Below are 25,334 nucleotides of genomic sequence, written 5' to 3'. Positions count from 1 at the left end.
TAACAGTGTGTACCTTTTCTGTGAATGGACAGAATGTGTAACAGTGTGTACCTTTTCTGTGAATGGACAGAATGTGTAACAGTGTGTACCTTTTCTGTGAATGGACAGAATGTGTAACAGTGTGTACCTTTTCTGTGCATGGAGAGAATAGGTAACCTTGGGTACCTTTCCTGTGCATGGAGAGAATGTGTAACAGTGTGTACCTTTCCTGTGAATGGACAGAATGTGTAACAGTGTGTACCTTTTCTGTGCATGGAGAGAAGGTGTAACAGTGTGTACCTTTCCTGTGAATGGACAGAATGGGTAACAGTGTGTACCTTTTCTGTGAATGGACAGAATGTGTAACAGTGTGTACCTTTCCTGTGAATGGACAGAATGGGTAACAGTGTGTACCTTTTCTGTGAATGGACAGAATGGGTAACAGTGTGTACCTTTCCTGTGCATGGAGAGAATGTGTAACAGTGTGTACCTTTTCTGTGCATGGAGAGAATGTGTAACAGTGTGTACCTTTTCTGTGAATGTACAGAATGTGTAACAGTGTGTACCTTTTCTGTGAATGGACAGAATGTGTAACAGTGTGTACCTTTCCTGTGCATGGAGAGAATGTGTAACAGTGTGTACCTTTCCTGTGCATGGAGAGAATGTGTAACAGTGTGTACCTTTTCTGTGAATGGACAGAATGTGTAACAGTGTGTACCTTTTCTGTGAATGGACAGAATGTGTAACAGTGTGTACCTTTTCTGTGCATGGAGAGAATAGGTAACCTTGGGTACCTTTCATGTGCATGGAGAGAATGTGTAACAGTGTGTACCTTTTCTGTGCATGGAGAGAATGTGTAACAGTGTGTACCTTTTCTGTGAATGGACAGAATGGGTAACAGTGTGTACCTTTCCTGTGCATGGAGAGAATGTGTAACAGTGTGTACCTTTCCTGTGCATGGAGAGAATGTGTAACAGTGTGTACCTTTTCTGTGAATGGACAGAATGTGTAACAGTGTGTACCTTTCATGTGCATGGAGAGAATGTGTAACAGTGTGTACCTTTTCTGTGAATGGACAGAATGTGTAACAGTGTGTACCTTTTCTGTGAATGGACAGAATGTGTAACAGTGTGTACCTTTTCTGTGAATGGAGAGAATAGGTAACCTTGGGTACCTTTCCTGTGCATGGAGAGAATAGGTAACAGTGTGTACATTTTCTGTGCATGGAGAGAATGTGTAACAGTGTGTACCTTTTCTGTGAATGGACAGAATGTGTAACAGTGTGTACCTTTTCTGTGAATGGACAGAATGTGTAACAGTGTGTACCTTTTCTGTGCATGGAGAGAATAGGTAACCTTGGGTACCTTTCCTGTGCATGGAGAGAATGTGTAACAGTGTGTACCTTTCCTGTGCATGGAGAGAATGTGTAACAGTGTGTACCTTTCCTGTGCATGGAGAGAATGTGTAACAGTGTGTACCTTTTCTGTGAATGGACAGAATGTGTAACAGTGTGTACCTTTTCTGTGAATGGACAGAATGTGTAACAGTGTGTACCTTTTCTGTGCATGGAGAGAATAGGTAACCTTGGGTACCTTTCCTGTGCATGGAGAGAATGTGTAACAGTGTGTACCTTTCCTGTGCATGGAGAGAATGTGTAACAGTGTGTACCTTTTCTGTGCATGGAGAAAATGTGTAAAGGTTTGTACCTTTCCTGTGCATGGAGAGAGCCTCAACACTGGAGTGGAGTTTACGGAGTTGTTGGTCCAAGGCCTCAATTTGCTGCTGTTTCTCCTCAAACCACTGAAAACAAAACAAGTGTGTTATAGTGTGTCTATACGAGGCATCAAAACATGATCATTAATATTATCTCTTCTGCGTATACTTTGCTTTGTTCAACTATGTACATATGCAGAAGAAAGGAGCCATAAATAGCTACTGCCTGGAAAACTGTCTTGGATTTACTCAGAATATTACAGAACATACAGATTTGTCCTAAGACATTCACAAAGAAATCATGCTTGAAGGAAGAAGGACCCAAAAGGGTGAAACAGGAACAATTAGACAACTTCAATTCATGTTTTACCATGCAGTTTGGTATTCCTCATGCACAAAGGTATGTGACTGGTTCCTACATGCAGGAATATGCACAACACAGAGTGACACAATGGACAAGTCACTGTCTGCATTCTCACATCAGACAACTAGAAACGAAAATAATGATTTCAGAAGCCATATCCCTCTGCTAGACCATACATCCTTATATGGCGGAAAACAATGCCAATGTGACGTTAAATGTTAACTCACTCACTTTCCAGGACAAACTAGACTTGCTGCAACATCATGCAATCTGCTTACAGAAAGTTTTTGGTAGCAGAAGCACTATACTGTTTTTACTGTCTCTAACATCTACAAGGGCTGGCCCTAACAATACTGAATGTGTTCTGCAATGGCATCTATTGCATTCTGACACAAATTCCACGCTTTTTGATGAATGGAATAAACAACACTTCGGAAAACTGAACAGTTTGCTCCTCTTTAGAAGCAGACTTACTGAAAATCAATACATCTCAATGACTGTATGCACGCAATAAAACTGCATCTAACTTCAAGCACACACACATCCTTCTCACCAGCAATAAATAAATCTCATCTCCAACACCCATCTCCAACCCTATTGCACACAACTATCACTTCACCAGCCAATACCAGGACAATAACATTTTTCTCTGACCCTCCATCTCACCAGCCAGAACAATAATCCTTATCTCCAACCCTCCTTCTCTCCAACCCTATATCTAACCAGTCAGAACAATAACCCTTATCTTCAACCCTACTGCACAAACCTCCATCTCACCAGCTAGGACAATAACTCTCCTCCCCATCCATACTGCACACATGCCTACTTCTCACCAGCCAGGACAATAACCCTTACCCCAAACCCCACATCCCACCAGCCAGAAAATTCATCTTTATCTCCAAAACCCAGCCCATGAGCTAGGACAATAACCCTTATACCCAAACCCCAGCCCACCAGCCAGGTCAATATCATTCATCTCATTCCTATTGCACAAAACTCCCCATCCCACGAGGCTTTGAAAATCTAGGCCCAGGACAAGAATCTTTATCTCCAATCCTACTACACACAACCCTTCATGGACACAGCCATATAGCCATCTATTCCACCCTCTAGGTCACAACCAACTCCAAGAGACAAATTCCTCCCACCTGCCCTTATCATCCAGGAGACATCCTCATCCTTTCACCAGCCCTTATCATCCAGGAGACATCCTTTCCCCCAACCTGCCCTTATCATTAAACAGACATCTTCATCCTTTCACCTGGCCTTATCATCCAGGAGACATCCTTATACTCCCACCTGCCCTTATCATCCAGCAGACATACGTATCTTCAAATCTGCCCTTATCATCCAGGAGACATCCTTTCCTTTCACCTGCCCTTATCATCCAGGAGACATCCTTTCCTCCCACCTGCCCTTATCATTCAGGGGACATCCTTTCCTCCCACCTGCCCTTATCATTCAGGGGACATCCTTTCCTCCCACCTGCCCTTATCATTCAGGGGACATCCTTTCCTCCCACCTGCCCTTATCATCCAGGAGACATCCTTTCCTCCCACCTGCCCTTATCATTCAGGGGACATCCTTTCCTCCCACCTGCCCTTATCATTCAGGGGACATCCTTTCCTCCCACCTGCCCTTATCATTCAGGGGACATCCTTATCCTCCCAACTGCCTTTATCATCCAGGAAACACCCTTATCCCATCCCTCATTGGACACCTGTTCCCTCCTTCCTTCAAATATATGGCTACTGTGTCTCTAGATGACAGTTATAAGCACACAGATGCACTATGGCTACCGTGTCTCTAGATGACTGTTAGAAGAATATGGGTACACTAAGGCTAATGGGTGTCTTGTTAGTGAGAAGTATACAGCTGCACTGTGGCTAGAGTGTATCTTGACTACTACTTGAAGAATAAACCTGCATTCACTATTGCTATTCTGTACCTTGATTACTATTTGAAGTATAAACCTGCATTATGGCTATTGTGAGATTTGAGGGATGAACTGCACTAAGGCTACTGTGTATCTTGACCACTACTTGAGGGATGAACTGCACTAAGGCTACTGTGTATCTTGATCACTACTTGAGGGATGAACTGCACTATGGCTACTGTGTATCTTGACCACCACTTGAGGGATGAACTGCACTATGGTTACTGTGTATCTTGACTACTATCAGAGGTAAAAAACACACTATAGCCACTGTGTATCTTGACCACTACTTGAGGGATGAACTGCACTATGACTACTGTGTATCTTGACCACTACTTAATGGATGAACTGCACTATGGCTACTGTGTATCTTGACTACTATCAGAGGTAAAAAACACACTATAGCCACTGTGTATCTTGACCACTACTTGAGGGATGAACTGCACTATGGCTACTGTGTATCTTGACCACTACTTGAGGGATGAACTGCACTATGGCTACTGTGTATCTTGACCACTACTAGAGGGATGAACTGCACTATGGCTACTGTGTATCTTGACTACTATCAGAGGTAAAAAACACACTATGGTTACTGTCTATCTTGACCACTACTTGAGGGATGAACTGCACTATGGTTACTGTGTATCTTGACTACTATCAGAGGTAAAAAACACACTATAGCCACTGTGTATCTTGACCACTACTTGAGGGATGAACTGCACTATGGCTACTGTGTATCTTGACCACTACTTGAGGGATGAACTGCACTATGGCTACTGTGTATCTTGACTACTATCAGAGGTAAAAAACACACTATGGTTACTGTCTATCTTGACCACTACTTGAGGGATGAACTGCACTATGGTTACTGTGTATCTTGACTACTATCAGAGGTAAAAAACACACTATAGCCACTGTCTATCTTGACCACTACTTGAGGGATGAGTGAGTGAGTGAGTGAGTTTAGTTTTACGTCGCACTTAGCAATATTCCAGCTATATGGCGACGGTCTGTAAATAATCGAGTCTGGACCAGACAATCCAGTGATCAACAACATGAGCATCAATCTGCGCAATTGGGAACCGATGACATGTGTCAACCAAGTCAGCGAGCCTGACCACCCGATCCCGTTAGTCGCCTCTTACGACAAGCTGAGTCGCCTTTTATGGCAAGCATGGGTTGCTGAAGGCCTATTCTACCCCAGGACCTTCACGGGTCACTTGAGGGATGAACTGCACTATGGCTATTGTGTATCTTGACCACTACTTGAGGGATGAACTGCACTATGGCTACTGTGTATCTTGACCACTACTTGAGGGATGAACTGCACTAAGGCTTCTGTGTATCTTGACTACTACTAGAGGGATGAACTGCACTATGGCTACTGTGTATCTTGACCACTACTTGAGGGATGAACTGCACTATGGCTACTGTGTATCTTGACCACTACTTGAGGGATGAACTGCACTATGGCTACTGTGTATCTTGACCACTACTTGAGGGATGAACTGCACTATGGCTACTGTGTATCTTGACTACTATCAGAGGTAAAAAACACACTATAGCCACTGTGTATCTTGACCACTACTTGAGGGATGAACTGCACTATCGTTACTGTGTATCTTGACCACTACTTGAGGGATGAACTGCACTATGGTTACTGTGTATCTTGACTACTATCAGAGGTAAAAAACGCACTATGGCTACTGTGTATCTTGACCACCACTTGAGGGATGAACTGCACTATGGCTACTGTGTATCTTGACCACTACTTGAGGGATGAACTGCACTATGGTTACTGTGTATCTTGACTACTATCAGAGGTAAAAAACACACTATAGCCACTGTGTATCTTGACCACTACTTGAGGGATGAACTGCACTATGGCTACTGTGTATCTTGACCACTACTTGAGGAATGAACTGCACTATGGTTACTGTGTATCTTGACCACTACTAGAGGGATGAACTGCACTATGGTTACTGTGTATCTTGACCACTACTTGAGGGATGAACTGCACTATGGCTACTGTGTATCTTGACCACTACTTGAGGGATGAACTGCACAATGGCTACTGTGTATCTTGACTACTATCAGAGGTAAAAAACGCACTATGGCTACTGTGTATCTTGACCACTACTTGAGGGATGAACTGCACTATGGCTACTGTGTATCTTGACCACCACTTGAGGGATGAACTGCACTATGGCTATTGTGTATCTTGACCACTACTTGAGGGATGAACTGCACTATGGCTACTGTGTATCTTGACCACTACTTGAGGGATGAACTGCACTAAGGCTTCTGTGTATCTTGACTACTACTAGAGGGATGAACTGCACTATGGCTATTGTGTATCTTGACCACTACTTGAGGGATGAACTGCACTATGGCTACTGTGTATCTTGACCACTACTTGAGGGATGAACTGCACTAAGGCTTCTGTGTATCTTGACTACTACTAGAGGGATGAACTGCACTATGGCTACTGTGTATCTTGACCACTACTTGAGGGATGAACTGCACTATGGCTACTGTGTATCTTGACCACTACTTGAGGGATGAACTGCACTATGGCTACTGTGTATCTTGACCACTACTTGAGGGATGAACTGCACTATGGCTACTGTGTATCTTGACTACTATCAGAGGTAAAAAACACACTATAGCCACTGTGTATCTTGACCACTACTTGAGGGATGAACTGCACTATCGTTACTGTGTATCTTGACCACTACTTGAGGGATGAACTGCACTATGGTTACTGTGTATCTTGACTACTATCAGAGGTAAAAAACGCACTATGGCTACTGTGTATCTTGACCACCACTTGAGGGATGAACTGCACTATGGCTACTGTGTATCTTGACCACTACTTGAGGGATGAACTGCACTATGGTTACTGTGTATCTTGACTACTATCAGAGGTAAAAAACACACTATAGCCACTGTGTATCTTGACCACTACTTGAGGGATGAACTGCACTATGGCTACTGTGTATCTTGACCACTACTTGAGGAATGAACTGCACTATGGTTACTGTGTATCTTGACCACTACTAGAGGGATGAACTGCACTATGGTTACTGTGTATCTTGACCACTACTTGAGGGATGAACTGCACTATGGCTACTGTGTATCTTGACCACTACTTGAGGGATGAACTGCACAATGGCTACTGTGTATCTTGACTACTATCAGAGGTAAAAAACGCACTATGGCTACTGTGTATCTTGACCACTACTTGAGGGATGAACTGCACTATGGCTACTGTGTATCAGAAGATTAGTCAGAATACTTAAACAACTAATACTTATTTACATAAGATTGGAATTAGAGAATCACCATTATGCACATTTTGTAAACAGGCTCGAGAGTCTGTTGGGCATCTACTGTTAGAATGTAGTTTTGTAAAGGGAGTGTGGACCGAACTGTCCTCATGGCTCGGGATACTGGGCGAGGGACAAATTGAATTAACATTAGAAAATATATTATTTGGATGTTAAACAAAACGTTCACCAGATCAAAAGTGAGATAAAAAAAATACTACAAATCATGTAAATTTACTTTGTACATGGCGACCAAGTTGACATGTATCTCTTGAAAATAAACACTTAAAAAAAAAGTTGCTTATATTTTCACATTTCATAATTTATATAAATAGTCACTACTAAAACAAGAACGTTCAATCGCCAATGCTTTACATCTCAATGAATAAACAACAGTCAATCAAAATCACAACAGTCCTGGTCAGGGGGTTTCATTGTAAGAGTAGGGAGCATTTTTCATCCTTATTAGTCAGCTGTGATTTGGTTGGTGAGTGGTGATGTAGGTGAGTAGAGATGTAGTCAATTCAAGACTAAACCATACAGCTAGTCAATATGATGATGATTGTAGTATACAGCTGCTCTTTGGTTAGAGGTCTCTAGAAAACTGTTAGAAATGTACAAAGGCTCTATGTCTAGGAAGTAAACAAATGCCTTTCTACAAATGTAACCCAACATCAGTTTTCAAAATAAGAGGTATTAAAAAACAGCAACATGCAGAATGATCCAAGTGAGAAAAAATTCCATACAAATGAGATTAATCTCTTAAAATGTTGAAAGTGACAACATTTTTGGCAGAAACAGCCAAAGATCCCTAAATTCATCATACAAGCTACATATGAACAACTCTGTGACAAACAATGGGACTAACTTGATACAAGAGTGAACTTGTTTTTTATTCATATTCTCATCTGAATGGAATGATGTCACCTTTGATGTCTTAGCAAGCAGGTCTGTAAGCTGCTAATATGCACAAATTCAGCCACATAGTCTATCTTGACTGACAGAAAGACATACAGACAAACAAACAACAGCTGCAACAATGTGGCAGTGTTCAGATGCATTTGAAAATCAACAATATCCCTGTGAATATTGCTACATGTACATTGAAAAGAAGCCACATCACTCCATTGAACAGAAGATCCTAAACTATTAACTTATAATGCACTGCCATTCTTTTCTGGGAAAAATATGAAATCTTGTATGAAGGGCACTGCACTAATTGTAGTGTTGTAGCTTTGTGACATGGAGAATGCACTGATTGTAGTGTTGTAGCTTTGTGACATGGAGAATGCACTAATTATAGTGTTGTAGCTTTGTGACATGGAGAATGCACTAATTGTAGTGTTGTAGCTTTGTGACATGGAGAATGCACTGATTGTAGTGTTGTAGCTTTGTGACATGGAGAATGCACTAATTATAGTGTTGTAGCTTTGTGACATGGAGAATGCACTAATTGTAGTGTTGTAGCTTTGTGACATGGAGAATGCACTGATTGTAGTGTTGTAGCTTTGTGACATGGAGAATGCACTGATTGTAGTGTTGTAGCTTTGTGAGATGGACACTACACTGGTTGTTGAGTTGTAGCTTTGTGAGATGAAAACTACACTGGTTGTTGAGCTGTAGCTTTGAGAGATGAAAACTACACTGGTTGTTGATTTGTTGTAGCTGTTTGAAATGCACACTACACTGGTTGTTGATTTGTTGTAGCTTTGGGAGATGGACACTACACTGGTTGTTGAGTTTTTGTAGCTGTGTTAGATGAACACTGTACTGCTTATAGTGTTGTTGCAGCTGTGTGAGACAGACACAAAGGGTGGGGGTGCATACAGACACTGACATTACCTCCATCTGGAAGCTCCACTGCCCGCCACACGATGGGGAGCGAGGGACGATTGAGCAAAAATAAGTATGCAGATAAAGGCCTATTGACTGGGAAAACACACAGTATTAGCTACTTTTTTATCATCGTACTGCATTTATAAGTATGAAGACAATAGATGAAAAGTTTCGTAGTGACATTTGTGTAACAGACAACAATAAACTTTAGTGTGACTGGTGAATTCAATACTGGCTAATGCTCTATATCCAAGTGCAGTTTTCTTCTCTATAAAACTGTCAGGGAATTATCTAGCAGTAGGAGTAACTACCATATATTAACAATAACACAGCTTAAATTAAGAAAAAGAAAAGTGCCCAGAAATGTGATGTAGGCTTGTATAATGTAATAACTTCATTACCAAATCCTTCAAAATTTATCCACTTGGGACAGGATAAAATACAAAAAATACATGACAGACATCTGAAAACTGATGTTGGGTGCAGAACAATATGGAGGTACTATGTCAGCATTATTCACGCTTGTCTTATTCTAAACAATTTTTAAGGGTGATCAAAGAATTAGAGTTGCAACACTGCATCCTGTCACTGGGGAAGTTGTGACGGAACCTTCAGTCACAAACTGCTCACAGTATTCCCACATCACACACTTTGCACTGCTCCTCTGCTACCTTCTTAGCAAATAAACATTCTCTTTCTTCTAAGTCATCTCAATCCATGAAAAGAAGACATACCTCATCAGTTTCGTCCATCTTGAAAGTTATTTTCTCGACAGCATCCCCCATCTTGTGAAAGAGACGCATGACCCCTGCTCCACTGAGTGCCGAGGTACTGGTGGATTTGGGCAGCTCCCCATCCCGCTCTAGGAAGTCCTGAAGGTCAGGGTCGTTCCTCAAGACTGGGTGTTGTGCTGTGCGATTTAAGTACCTACAGCAGATTCATTGGCTTTGTGAATGATTTTGATTTTATACCCCCATTCAGCAATACTAAACCAAATTCATGCAAGGGACACACAAAGAAGCTTCCTACACAGTGCACACGTGAGGTCTAGTGTAACATTCAGTAGTTCACTGTAAAATCCACATTGACGTATACATAAACAGAAACTTATACAAACCTGTAGAGGTTATGAATTCTTTGAAGAATGTCCTCCTTGGGCTACATATATAGCATTAAAATGTCCATTCTAAAATGGATACGACATTTGTAACAATATTTCAAAAAATATTTTATGAAACAAAAAACTCATTTTTGTCTTGTGAGACCACCCCTACAGGGCTTCTTCCTGGGCCCCAAAAGCCAAGAGCAGGTAACTCTCACTGTCTACCTCATACCTCAAATTTCATGCTGAACTAGTCAGACAGAATGTGGGGAGGTGGGTGGCCGTACCCCAAGTAGGACATTCGTCAAAGAATTCATAACCAATACAGGTTTGTATAATTCTTTTTCAGAAGAAGTCCTCTTTGGGGTACTTACATAGCACAAGACAGACTCCCAACGAACGTGAATCAGGAGAGACATTTTGTCTGCTAACGTGTACCCTTCACACACTCTCATACACTGCCGAAGCTGCGAGAGATAGAGAAATACACTTACCCAATCACCGAGACCACTGATGTCATTCAGGCGGGGCTGTGGCAAATGCGAGTAATAAAAGCCAACAAGGGGCTCATAGGTGACGGACATATGTCCACGCCCCATTCTCTATACTGAAAATTCCCCAAACCAGCGAAACAGTGACGGGAATAACAGTGCATAAAAGTGAATAATAACGTATATCGGCACTATAATGAAAAATTTACCACCACCAGTAAATACCCATCACCAATAAGGATGATTCTGTGGAACCCACCACCAGGAAAAATTAAAACAACGTCATGAGATCGAAAGCTCATTCAGCTAGGGGTGTAATGACCCTGCCCACTGGTGAGAACTGTTTGTCCAAACCGAGCATGCTGCCATGAGTGTTTGTCCAACTGGAAGTGTCAGATGAGCGTACTCAATCGGGCTCCAAATAGCCGCTTAGCAGATATCCTTAATGGGCAGTGCCGCTGCATAAGCATGTGATGTAGCCAGTGCCCTAAACGAATGAGCATTTAACCCATAAGGTATGGTCAACCCTTTATGAGTGTAAGCCATACAAATGGTAGAGACAAGCCACCTTGAGATGGTTTGCTTGTTCACCGGCAGAGTAGCTCTCCCTCCGCCATAACAGCAGAACAACTGTTTATCCTTCCGGATATCAGCAGTTCGTTTGATATAAGCTCTGCGAGTTTTGCGGACATCTAAAACGTGAGCATGTCGAAGAGAGGTACCGAACAGGGAAGGCTGCAGGAGCGTAGGTAGCTCGATAGGTGCTCTAACATGAAAAGTGCCTGCAATCTTAGGACGGTAAGAATCCGGCAGTCCAATACTGACCCTGTCTTTGTGAAAGACAGTCAGAGCAGGATCCACTGACATTGTGTGAATGTCGCCTACCCGCCTGCCAGACGTTACCGCCACCAGAAAGGCAGCCTTCCAAGTTAACAGCTGGAGAGACAGAGGCAACAGCTCATGAAAAAGAGGAACGGACAGCCAGTCAAGAATGCCTAAGAAGTCCCACGGGGGACTAATCTGCTGGATCCCATCCACACCTGCTAAAAAGCTCTGCTCAATAGGGTGCTGCCCGAAGAGAGCACCGTCGACAGGAATACGCTTTGAGACGACCAAAGCGGTGCAAGGAGCACAAGTAGTCGAGCTGGTTGGGTGGCAAGCTGCGAGAAGTCAGCGGTAGAGGCAAGAACGCACACAATACCCTGTCCATCCAATCAAAAGCGTCCCGGGCGATGGCTCTCGCATACCGGATCTGGTTCGTCCCTCCAGAGGCAAACAGATCCACCTGGAATGACCCGAACAACTGGGAACAACTGGGAACAACTCGATTTATTTCCTGATGGAGCATCCACTCATGGGGGGCCAGGGCACATCGAGAGAGCGCATGTGCTCGAGCGTGGTCCATCCCCGGGAGATAAATGGGACACACCGGGAACAGGATAAACGGGAACATTGAACTGGCCGCACCACAGCAGAAACTGTGAGGGAAGCGTCTGTCTGAATTGAGAGATTTGGTGAGGGAGTGTCCAGGGCAAGCCCTGGGATAGATTCCCTACCACTGTCCACCACCGTAATTGAGGAATTAACCACCCCGGAGTGTGGAGAATATTCTCGGAACTCTGGGAATGAGACCACATCTGAGCCAAAGCGTACTGAATGGGTTGCACCCTCAATCATGCTCTCCAAACAATGTCCGCTGTCGCCGCCATATAGCCTAGCAACTGAAGCCAAATCCGAGTGGAAGCCCTGGGGGACCCGAGAAATTGGGAAAAATAACCACGAGGAATGTACCAACCGCCATCTTACTAGCTACGTGGCATCAAGCAATGGACCCCATGCAAAAGTTACATTTCACGAATGAAAAGGAGTGACTTACAAATTACTGATAGCGCCAGTGTGTTAAAAAGGAACCATACATACAGAGTTGGGTGCTTTCTCACTCATTTTCTACTTCAATTCGTAAGCTTCGCTCTTGTATAGAGCTGTGAATGGACGACTGTTCTCAGCGACGACAGCATGAAAAGTGAGGTATGAGGTAGACGGTGACAGTTACCTGCTCTTGGCTGTTGGGGGCCCAAGTTTTTTGTTTTGTAAAATATTTAATTGAAATATTGTTACAACTGTCGTAGACATTTTAAAATGGACATTCTAATGCTATATATGGTCCCCCAGGAGAACTTCTTCTGAAAAAGAATGAGTCCTCATTATTGCACAGACTGACTTCTCAAACACCAAGATGATTAGTGTATGATCACAGGATGCTGCAATCATTATCTGCGGGTAATACAAAAACAAGAGTTTTGTAAGGTGTCCTACATCAAAAATGTACACGTCAGCCTAGTACACTGTAATTAAGAGCTGTGCATTTTTTAAATGGCATCTACCTTTCAAGAGCTGCTCGCCTCCTTTCCACAAAGTCAGAAGAACCTGATTCTTCCTTAGACATCTTGATCTTTGTCATACCTGAAAAAAAACAAGACTCACTACAGGGCAAGTTTACCGAAAAATATATACCTTTCTATCTTGTCTTTATTCAGCATAAGAAGTAGACATGTTGTAGTTTCATAGCCACATTGGAGCTATTATAAGTAACAACAGTGTTGGTGAAATTATCCGTTGTGTGAGATAGAATAAATATACAAATATACAATTATAAATAAAATTTCCAAATTTTAAAACTACTATAGGGTCATGTTTGGTCCTTATCCTACAGTCAGACGTCAGGCTGCAGATTACCCCATGCCTGTACAAGGAAGAAGTGCATAGGTAGACCCAGTGGGGCAAGGTGCAGGGGTGTACACCCTTCTTTTGTCCTGAAACTGTATTATATTACCTGTGAAAACAGGTGAAAATGAAGTGTGCACCCCCAATTTTACAAGTGTTCATTCCCACCACCCACTCTCTCAAAAAGCTCTATCTGCACCCCCTCCATAATTCCTGTTTTTGTGATGGGGTTAATCCACCGAACCTTTTGGTGTATTTGGCACAAAAGTCCCTGGGAGTATGAAAGCCCCAAGTAATGTGATTTTCCGTTTCAACCTTCATTTGAAGACAAATGGATGGAGTAAATCGGGTTTCCCTGACTTTCAGAAAGTCCACTGCTTCTAAACAGTCTCCCACAATCACACATGAAGATGAAAGATCAAACGGCTCGGAAAGTTCAGCTGTTTCAACATTCAGTTCAGAACAACATAGAATGATCCTCGCTGTTTTACACAGCAAACCTTTATCAAAGATCTGTCTTAGAACTGAGGTGCAGGTCACACTTCACTGACATGATAGTTTGTTAGTGTAGAGGACAGTAAGAGTGAGTGGCAATCACCTCTGCAGCATAGCAAAAGACTCTCCCTCACAGTCTATGATGGCATCATGCTGACGTAAATCTAATGCCCCACGGAAATAGAACCACAATGAAATAGAGTTGTTACAGCTTGTTCTGAATTTACCAGGTAATGCCAAACCCGCATGTGGATGATGTCCCTCTATCTGCGCTGGGATGAAAACAACTGCTGTGATAACACCAAAGGACCAAACTGAAGTAGACTCTCGATGTCGGTCACAGAGACTTCATTGGGAAGTGATTTCGGATTTAAAAATATATCCCTCCATGATATTAATTAGCCACAGAGCAGTTACTGTGAAGAGGAATGGTGGAGGCTAATTGTGATGATTAGAAACCACTGGGAGAGTGTAAGCTAGTGAATGAGGATCACATCCAAAAGGCTAATGTAGACCGTGGGACATCTGCTGTGCAAACTCAAAGTCTTGAAGGACAGTAAAATAGATCGTCAATGTACAAACAGGGCAGAGTGAGAGGTTTTTGGTGTTGTCAGGCCCAAGGAAGTGGACAAAGGTAGGATTGTGAAGAAACAGTCTGATTGCCCTGGCAATTGATGCTTCTCAATAAAGTCCAAGCAGAGACAGAGATAAAACTTGCCCTGTTTTTTTCGCTTGAACTTGAAACATTTAACATCCAGCACATGGACCACCCAGATGCAAACAGCACTACCTAAAGCCACTAGCAAGAAAGTCTTGAAAGTGATGAGCTCAAAGTCCTTTTTGTGAAGTGGTGCAAAATCACCATAAACAAGATGTTGAAGGGTGGTGAAGAGGCAGAGGCCGGAACTTCTTTGACTGGTCAGACAATATGAAGCTGTGAGGTTGTAGTTCATGGATAGGTTGATGTTGTGACTCCCATGGTCGTAGATATCACTGTATTGTGGCAGATAAATATGTGGCTTGTGTTGAAGCACTTGGCAGAAGCAGTAGTAGGAGACAGAATGTCCTTCAATCTGCAGTAGTCTTTGTTCAAGCTTCTTCCATTTGTCATCATAGAGTGAACAAGTGGAAGTATGATGAGCAAAGGTGACAGCCGTTGACCTTTAGTAATCAGTGATTTCTTATGATATGCCAAACGAGTAGATATAGTGGAATAGATCTGAGTTTTGATGGAGTAGTAAGTCATCTCGACTGGGTAGAGCAACTGAATTTGAATAAGCAAAACTTTGTACACATCAAAAAAGCAGCACCAAACTCAGAGTTAGAGGTGGACTCAACCTAACGCCATGGAGAGTAGAACTGGTGAAGGAAATGCGTAAGTGTTGTGACCTTCCCAGGAGATCGCTTGACCATCTACATCCCAAGCTAATGCATAAGGGTAGAGAGACCTACCTGGGAAGATGGCGTTGTGATGAAATTTTTAACTTCCGGTAAGTAACTTGCTCTAGCTCACGCAACCAAATGATTAAAGTATGCTGGTTCCTGTCACTTTACGAACAGTTATGAAGCATGAGTTCTGGGCAGTCAGACATAGAGGTCAACTGATTCTTGTCCAAAAGCTAGGTTTCCGAGATAATTGGTCCATGGAGTGAGTGATACAGAGCATAGTTCAAAGGTCCCATTGTGCAGAAGAATCCTGACGGGTGGTAGCACTCTCTACAACCATTACAATGACCACTTCGATGTGGTCGAAGATGAAGGACTCAGGCTGGAGTGATATGTAAGAATCTGATGATGCTCTCATTAAATCTTCTCCACTTGAAGGAGCCGACTGTATCTGATGGGTAGAGGAACCTTAAATTTGCCTTTCTTGGAGTGACTGGGCCCGTCAAGTGAAGTGGAATAACGAGCTCTGTCAGCAGCACGTGAGCAAGCCCTAGTGTAATCACCAAACGCTTCAAAGGTAAGATCTTTGCAGAGGTAAGATTACACTGCCTATCACAGTCCACACAAAACATATGTGGATCACTCGCAGAGACCACCTTATTGCACCACGAACATTTCTCCGTCTGTTTTGGCTGGTCAGCCTTTCCTATGTTGTAGAATGATGCTGAAAACATTGAGTAATGCAAAACATGTTCACACTCGTGTGCAACAAGAAACAGAATGATGATTCAGACATAGTCATGTGGGTAACGATTGGTGAATGCTGCATGCTTTGCATGCCAAATAGGAGGCCATCTTGTCATGAGTGTAGCATTGAGTGCTTTGGTACATGGACAAGAGACACGAGGGACCTTGGGGAAAAGTTTACACCATTCCAGTCAGTGTCAAATCAAGAGAGAGAGGTGCACATTATGAGATAGGATAAGTTTAAAAATTAGGTTTTCTTTCCCAGATCTTGAGAAACATTCATACCAACGACACTTTTTTCTGGTGCAGGGGGGACAATGATTCCATTCTTGACATTCTTCTCTTGAAGCCTGGCGTGTAGCCCCAGGAAGTCACTGAACCTCCTCAACACACTCAACTCAGGCTTGCGGAATGCTGGAATGCTGGTCTGAAACATAGCATATGAAAGATTTTTGGTTAGTCATAAATGGAACACCATTCTTTTTACAAAAAAAACTTGTGGTTAACTAATACCAAGCGCTTAAAAGTTGCTAAAAAGCCATCTGCTTCTCTTTCGCTCACAAACAAAACCACATACAGGTTACGTAATTCTGTCGCCAGAGCCCAGCAGTGACGTCATAGAAGGAACGATTTTCAGTTAAATGTATAGAAAATGTGTAGGAAGCTCGCCATTTCGCAGATTTCTCGACGTCACCAAAGACAGGCCGAATTGTTGTGTTGCAGTCAATTGCTCCTTGGAGTTGGATGTCGGTGTTACTATGCACAGATTTCCACCGGACCCCAAAGTTTGCGCTTAAATTGGTTGTTTGTGTTTGCGAAGCAAGAGCCTTGTAGAAGCCAGTGGTATGTACTAAATCGGATGGTTCGCCCCCTACCACGCTTCCAGAATAGAAAATGGAGTTCAAGTTTCATCGAGTTTATAAAATAAAGACTGCTTAGTACACACTGCTGACAAAAAGGATTTTGCATGAACATAACGCTTTCTTCCTCGGACGCGAGGTTGAGGTCGAAGTGCCAATATTATCATAAGTAATATGATATCGACCGCCTCGATTCCAAGAGTGAAATTGTTATGTTATAAGCAATGTCATGTAAAATCCTAAAGTCTATCAATAAAATGCACATTTTACTACCAGTGAAAAGTAATTTTGAATTTGATAAGTTGGTGAAAAGAAACTTAAATAGCATTGAACTTCAGACAGGACACCGCCATTTTTGAAAATGGTCAAGGCATGGGCTAAAAGTCCATTAGAATTATTGAGATTATGGTTTGTTTTCATTGAGTTAGAAAATCAAAACTACTTTTTACTAGCAGTTAAATGTGCATCTGAATCATGGCCAAAGTTATTTTGAGTGACACAACTTGTAACATAACAAGTGGGGGTCGAAGTGACATTAATATTGCAAGTAATATTATATTGCCCTCCACCTTGGTTCCAAGAGTGAAATTGTTATGCACAGCTATAAAGATGTACAGCTCTATAGATGGCAGTTTAAAGACCTAACATGTGAGGCGATTCGTTTGATGGCCGGTATCATTCAAGAGCTCTAAACCTCAACAATATCACTGTACCCTTGCCAAGAGTATGTCTGCTGTTGTAGGAAGTCATTTTATTGGATAAGGATTGGTTTCTAACAACTCGTTTTTTCCCCCAGTCCGCTATAAGGATTGTGATTGCATATTACAGAGATATATATCATAAATGAAAACTGCTACATTTGTTCCAAAGTTTGGTGTAAAGTCACGCTATTCTGAACGTGTTAGGCAAAATGTAGCCTTTTATACATATATTATGGAACTTAATGGACGTATCGTGCTTGGTTATGACTGTGACAAAAATGTTTCATGCACATATTTTAGCATTAAAATTCGCATCCAAGCGTCAAGTTCAGGGTGACGGAAGCCAAGATGTCAAAGTACATTGCACAATTGCTAAAAAAAAAATTGAAACAGTAAGTTATTATGCACTTTTGAGAACTTTTATGAGTATTGTTGTTGATTTTATTCTTCAGTTTATTCATTTTGTTTAACTGTTTCCTTGAAACATTGTTACTTTGCTCCTTGACAACAGTCTGAATAACATTGACAATAAACATACAGTACTGAAAGGTGATGTGGTGTCATCTGATATTGTTATATAATATTGATGAACTTATTGTGTTTCCAATCACTATTGTAATAACATTGAAAGTAACTATACTATAACAAAATCATTATCAAATGGGAAGCATCCATCATCATTGATTTCATGCATATTGGAGTTTGATGGACTCCCAACTTTGTAAATAAACTCCCTCAAAAATAAGCCATGAGTCCCCAGGACTCCCAGTTCTGAGGAGCTATGTAAAATCCTGTGTAAGGATGGTAGTTGAACGACCTACTGCTGTAAGGATGGCAGGTTAAGGACATCCTGCTGAAAGGATGTTAGTTGACCTACTGATATAAGAATGGCAGCTGAAGGACCTACTGATAGAAGGATGGATGCATAAGGACCTACTGCTGTAAGGATGGCTGCAAAAGGAACTACTGCTGCAAGGATGGCTGCAAAAGGAACTACTGCTGTAAGGATGGCTGCATAAAGACCTACTGCTGAAAGGATGGCAGCTGAAGGGCCTACTGCTAGAAGGATGGCAGCTGAAGGACCTACTGCTGTAAGGATGGCTCCTGAAGGACCTACTGCTATAAGGACAGCAGCTGAAGGACCTACTGCTGTAAGGATGGCAGATGAAGGACCTACTGCTTTAAGGTACTGCAGCTGAAGGACCTACTGCTATAAGGATGGCAGCTGAAGGACCTACTGCTAAAAGGATGGCAGCTGAAGGACCTACTGCTGTAAGGGCTGCAGATGGACCTACTGCTGTAAGGATAGCTGGATGAGGACCTACTGCTATAAGGATGGCAGCTGAAGGACCTACTGCTAAAAGGATGGCAGCTGAAGGACCTACTGCTGTAAGGGTGGATGCCTCAGGACCTACTGCTATAAGGATGGCTGCAAAAGGACCTACTACTGTAAGGATGGCTGCATAAGGACCTACTGCAGTAAGAACTCCAGTTAAAGGACCTACTGCTATAACGATGGCTGCATAAAGACCTACTGCTGTAGGGATGGCAGTTGAACGACCTACTGCTATGAGGATGAGCGCTGAAGGACCTACTGCTATAAGGATGGCAGATGAAGGACCTACTGTTATAAGGATGAGAGCGCAGCACCTACTGCTATAAGAATGGCTGCATAAGGACCTACAGCTGAAAGGATGGCTGCATAAGGACCTACTGCTATAAGGATGGCAGTTGAAGGACCTACTGCTATAAGGATGGCAGCTGAAGGACCTACTGCTTTAAGGTACTGCAGCTGAAGGACCTACTGCTAGAAGGATGGCAGCTGAAGGACCTACTGCTGCAAGGATGGCTGCATAAGGACCTACTGCTGTAAGGATGGCTGCATAAGGACCTATTGCTATAAGGATGGCAGATGAAGGACCTACTGCAGTAGGGACTGCAGCTGAAGGACCTACTGCTGTAACGATGGCAGTTGAAGGACCTACGATGTAACGATGGCAGCTGAAGGACCTACTGCTATAAGGATGGCTGCATAAGGATGGCAGCTGAAGGACCTACTGTTATAAGGATGGCAGCTGAAGGACCTACTGCTGTAAGGATGGCAGGTGAAGGACCTACTGCTGTAAGGACAGCAGCTGAAAACTTACTTTAGTCACAACTCGGTAAACCATGTATGCACCGATGCCATCCCCCATCTTCTGTGGCTCCATCACACGAATCTCTATGGTGCCTTCATCCTCTTCATCAACATCCACCTGGAGTCATCAATTGTAAGAACATAAATAATTTCCCACATCAACACAAAAATGCACCAACAACTGACAAACATCAAATGATGTCTTCAGTCTGACACCCTACTTGTATAATGTGTATTTGACTTTACAATATAATTATTTTCGGAAACATTTCTGAGTTATATTTGATATTTTCACCTGTGATACAGTATCACTACTGGGATTTAAAACTAAGCATGAAAGTCAAGGGAACCTTGTCCTTGTCTTAGTTTCATAAGCTCAAGCTTGTGACAGTTCCTTGATTTCAGAGACCTTAGGAAGCCAGCCCAAAGGACCCTCTGCAGCAGGAAACACTGAAAACAAAAGAATCAAGCAAAGTGGAGGATTGGCTTCTGTACCTCATCTCTAGAACTCTTTGTTGTCCCTGACAATTTTGACGATGATGTAGAGGACTGGGACACACTGATCTGAGGTGTTGGTTCAGGCTTGGGGCTTGTGGCCCCTACAACAGGTGGAGCAGCCTTCTTTTCTGGCACAGCAGCTGCAACAGGGGGAACTTCCTCCTCTGTCTCAGAGTCATCCAGCTTTACCTCATCTCCACCTCCTACACAACACATCAGTTCAATTCAAACGTTATTCTGTATAAAGGCCATAGGCCAAGTACAAAACTTAAAATAATAATGATAGTGACATAATGGTCAGACATACCTCTTGAATACTTCCATCAAGAGCCGAATCAGAAATATCAAGTAACTATAACGATCTCCTGCGCAACACATCCATTAAGACATTAAGAGTTCATTCAGAGGTATCAAATCCAAATAACCAACTCCTGGAGGTGACAAAACCTTATAGATGATAAACGTCTCTATTTTCACAATAGGGATGTTTTATTAAAGTGTTTTAAAGCATGAGAACAGTAACTGAAAGTAACATGCTTGCATTAAATTTTCCAAAGAACAATGGAACCATCAAGACATTGTTAATTTCTGTTTTTTTTATTCCAGGACAATATTGTATTTAAATTTTGTTGAACAATGTGATGATCTGGGTATCCACAGTTATGAAAGACAACAAAGTCATTAATTCCTCCTAGAAAACTCTCTGCTCCTTTAAACTAAGCACAAGACAAAACACTGCAGACACTGCATAGCATAAGGTTATTTTTTTTAGGTCCAATTAGACAAAAAAATGTAACAACTCTTTGAAACGTATTTTGTGTTGCAGTTCACAGAAAGGTCACATTTCAAGTCTTGTAGTTGATAAGGCTGAGCATCCTGAATGTTGGCAGACACAGTAATCACAAGACACATCATTCAAAACTATTTTGTTTTTCAGGAAGCAAATTGTTTTTCCACTGTAGCCATGGTGATTCAATGTGATGATTTCATTGAACCAGATCTGCCAACCCTACTTACTTCAAAGTGTATTCATAGTGGCTAAAAAGTATTTTTGATCAAAGGATAATTTGTGGACTTTCTACTCTGGTGGTTTGTAAATGGCTTGGTCAGCCATAGTGTTGCCATGTGTAAGCAATCAGAATAAACACAGTCGGACTTGTGCATGTGTGTAGATACAATTGGTAAACAATACTGGAAGAAAAGACAAGGACATTCGTAATTATGTTTAATACTAAAAGTTAAACTGCAGTGTGGAATAAAACTATTTCGGGATGAATAAAGCTCAAATGGTTTACAATCTGTTATGTCAGCATATAATCATACAAAATATGCCAAAATACGCCAGGTAGGCATGTTTGTTGAACAGATACAATACTCTATTATTATCCTAAAAAATCTGAAACACTGATAAAGCATCCTTAGTAATACTTGTACACTGTCAGTATTAAAACTGATAGTGATCTACGTACATGCCTTATTGCCTTAGTTGTTTCAAACACCCTGATCATCAGTTTGTTACTTGAAAATCATGTCACTCATGTTACAACAAAGCCCAAAACACAAGAACTGCTTCAGGTAAACACGCTTCAGTTGTCATACTTTATTTGAGGTAAACTGACAAGGACATTTGGGTAGTTTTCTTATGGATGAGTTATAAAATACTCACTGGCAACTTGATTTGACTAGAAGCCTGACTTAGAGTTCCTTGTAGCAAGTCTAGAATCTCTGTCACATCATCAGATCCTGTGGTTTCATTGGTTTCATTTTGGATGGGTTTAATAAACATGTTTATTTACATAAACATGTCATGAGAGGGTTTACATTCTTGGGAAAACATATGGAAACAGGTCAACAACTCCTGTGTCATATCAAGTGATATATAGTAGTTTGGATATATAATATATTTGTATACTAACATATTTCATGCCCATCACTGTCCAACCTGTTGTACAAAAATCAATATACCAAGAACATGAAACTTACCAGCAAACAAATCATCCTCATCTTTTTCCTTGATTCCAGCATCTTCATCATTGATTGGTAAACTGGCTGGCTCTTCACTAGGTGATGGCTCAGACTTTTGCTAAAAAATATTTCCAAGTGGTTCAAACATCATGTCACCTGTGTCCTGGCCTAAAAGAAAGCTTACAATTTAAGTTAAATGCTTCACCCACCCCATTACAAAACAGGTCCCAAAAGACCAAGGAGGAATCCATTTATTGAGAATCACCATTCCACACAACCTTACAGGCTAAAGCATTGTGGTCTGAGAAATAAAGATAAAAAAAGATGAACATGATTTCTTCGTTATTACCTTTCATATCAATAAAGAAAGGGAGCATCAACAAGAGCCCCAAACATCTGATTCTGAATATACATCCTTGAGACAAGTTAATCAAAGGTAGTTAACGAGGGAGTAGCAAACTGGAACATTTAAAAGTGTTGTAAACTGGAGACCAATGACACAAGTAATTTAATAACTTGTACTTCACAAACACAATGGTTCATCAACTGAAAAATCCAAAATAGTAAATTCAACAATATCAACAATATTTTGTTGGAGCTCACAATAAAATACTTGTTTTACCTCCGTAACCATGACAACTCTATTTCATTAAGTACTGCAAACAAGGCATGATGATATGTCAGATATGATCTGGTAACCCTGACGTTTAAACAAAAAGCTTGATGTGTTGCTTCTTAAAGGGGCACTGATGCGCAGCAATTTCTGTGGACTGGTTGTTCTTTTTGTTATTGTTTTTCTCCTGTGAGTACCCAGATGATACCCAGAATTTGTGACTGGTTCGTGACCTCTGCTGTGCAGCCCGTATGCGCAATTGAGAGTTTAATTATAGACAGATCAACAAAGGTCAAGTCATTTTAACTTCATGTCAAATGTATTATAAAAACAAAAGAAACACTTTGAAGGTTAACCATCTGCCAATGGTAGAAATGGAAAAAACTATTAGGACAGAAAAATAACAAGGCCAATGTACGTCTTTATATTTTGTCTCATAACCCTAATTAGTTTAGTGTCATATCTGAGTGATTTTGAAAATTAATAAAAGAACACATGGTCTGCTTATACTTATAGTAAATTTCTAAAATGACTTTAACATTTAAACATTGTATAGACTGCAAATGTGAATCGTATTTCACACACGCCCTATGTGCGATCTAGTGTGTGTTTTCTGTCAAATAGATTCTGCTCAATGCTACAACAAATAAATTAAAACAAAATGCAAATAATGAATTTAAAACAGACTAATGTTATAGCAACAATTTCAGGCTACTACCTTGTTCAGGAATGTATTCATCAATATCCTTATAAAAGAACGATATTCCATTCATCTGCAGCTGTATAAATAATCCTGCTCTATGTCGAGTGTCTTACAACAGTCTAATTTGCGAAAAAGTGACACATCGTTTCAGGTCTTTCACACTGGTGAAAATCTGATAAACCTCTCATTGGTCACCCAAGACAGCACACCTAGCAACTAACTGTAAGTAATTTAGTTAACCAATAATCATTAAATTCTGGCAATCTGACTGGTTAACTGGGAACATTTCTTTTGATTTCATTTCCTAATGAATCTAAAAAGCTAAGCCACGCCCACCGTACCGGACTACTTTCAGACCTGAGGAATGTCAGGGAATACCTTTACAAGGCGAGGGAATTCCCTTGCACTCGGGTACCCTAATGAACTTTAGATAAACATTGAAGTGATACATTGCAGTTAACATACACAAACAACTCAAAATTATCCGTGAATGTTAATAATGTTGTAATGCCTTGATAAGAGCATGCGCACGATGATACATCAGTTCATGGCATCGCAATCCCAGTCACATCACAGCCTTTTTCCACTTGCGCAAATACTGCTGCCACTAACAATCTCAGTTCCACTCATCAGGCTTCATTTCCAATTCGCTGGTAATAATTCAAATGTTTGAACTTGAAACTTTGCTGTTACCGGGACGAGTGACATTGTGTTGTTCCGTTCTGATTCGCCACCCGATGTTTGCTTGGTTGATTGACAGCTGTTTGGGGGTGCTCTATGCTGATTGACTAATGGTTTGGTAGGCGTGTCATTTTATGTAAATGAGTCACCTGAATCATGTCACGCCATTACGGAATTCCTACGCTGAAATTGTTAATCGGAGGTAACAAAGATACCTGTTTCGATGAATTTGATTATGCTTAAAGAACTACTGTTGAAAGCCTATAGTATTTGTTGTTGAATTTAATTATAAGAATTTACTGTGTATTTCTTTCGTTGCATTGAGGTATGAAACTAAAAACCAATGTGCAAACTTTTGAAAGACTCCGCGTAGTTTCATACCTCAGTGCAACGAAAGAAACACACAGTCAATCCTTAAATAAACAATCAATCAATCAATGCAATGGTGGTTAATTCTTTGAAGGGAGGATGTTGTTTTTACACTCGCACTTTACTACAGGGTGTAGTCAATATAGACTAGTATATCTACACACACTGCCTTTTGACAAATCCGCTGTGGAAGTAATTAATCAATCAGCGTGTTATCGGTTAATCCTTCGATCAATGTTTGTTTTTGCAACTCAGCTGATAACCCCTGACACGCACGTATTACATAACATGTAATATACATTTGCCACATCAGACCTTAATGTTGAGAGGAGCGATAACTCTCATTTTAAAATGATAAGCGACGGTCCAACTTCGCGCATCCGGTCTGGTTCCCGAGTCAATGTGTGCTGCTACAACTTGCTACATGTAAAGACAGAACCCAGCTTCCACGTTGCTGTGTTCACCTTAACTGAAAAAATTATCCTTTACGACGAAAAGCCATTAACTGACACGTTTTGCTTTCACATTTAATTTAGAAAGGCATCCGTTGTTTAATTTCCAAATGCAGTACGAATTGACATGATAGAAGATAAAGGGGAAAACACCATGAAAGTCAGTATATTGTCACGGCATTTCCTACGACAGAACACGAGACAGAGCCAGTCTCAGATGCCATAGCATTGGTGAAGTAATGAATGTTATCAG

At 41.4% G+C, this 25,334-nt stretch overlaps 1 protein-coding gene across 1 annotated transcript in view; it reads right to left on the bottom strand.

Annotated features, from left to right (window-relative positions):
* Positions 1 to 25,334, bottom strand: part of LOC137277293 (sorting nexin-2-like) — a 40,851-nt gene that overhangs the window by 12,122 nt on the left and 3,395 nt on the right. Inside the window, exons 2-8 of the mRNA XM_067808953.1 lie at positions 22,282 to 22,381; positions 20,296 to 20,501; positions 19,811 to 19,918; positions 16,388 to 16,529; positions 13,135 to 13,213; positions 9,892 to 10,084; positions 1,686 to 1,779 (exon numbers count right to left, since the gene is read on the bottom strand). Of these exons, the coding sequence (XP_067665054.1) occupies positions 1,686 to 1,779; positions 9,892 to 10,084; positions 13,135 to 13,213; positions 16,388 to 16,529; positions 19,811 to 19,918; positions 20,296 to 20,501; positions 22,282 to 22,381 (922 nt within the window). The remainder of the gene's footprint in view (positions 1 to 1,685; positions 1,780 to 9,891; positions 10,085 to 13,134; positions 13,214 to 16,387; positions 16,530 to 19,810; positions 19,919 to 20,295; positions 20,502 to 22,281; positions 22,382 to 25,334) is intronic.

Source organism: Haliotis asinina, chromosome 3 (genome assembly GCF_037392515.1).
Source record: "Haliotis asinina isolate JCU_RB_2024 chromosome 3, JCU_Hal_asi_v2, whole genome shotgun sequence".
Taxonomy (NCBI): domain Eukaryota; kingdom Metazoa; phylum Mollusca; class Gastropoda; order Lepetellida; family Haliotidae; genus Haliotis; species Haliotis asinina.
The sequence above is the reverse complement of the archived record's forward strand: the minus strand, read 5'-3'. Positions and strand labels throughout refer to the sequence as shown.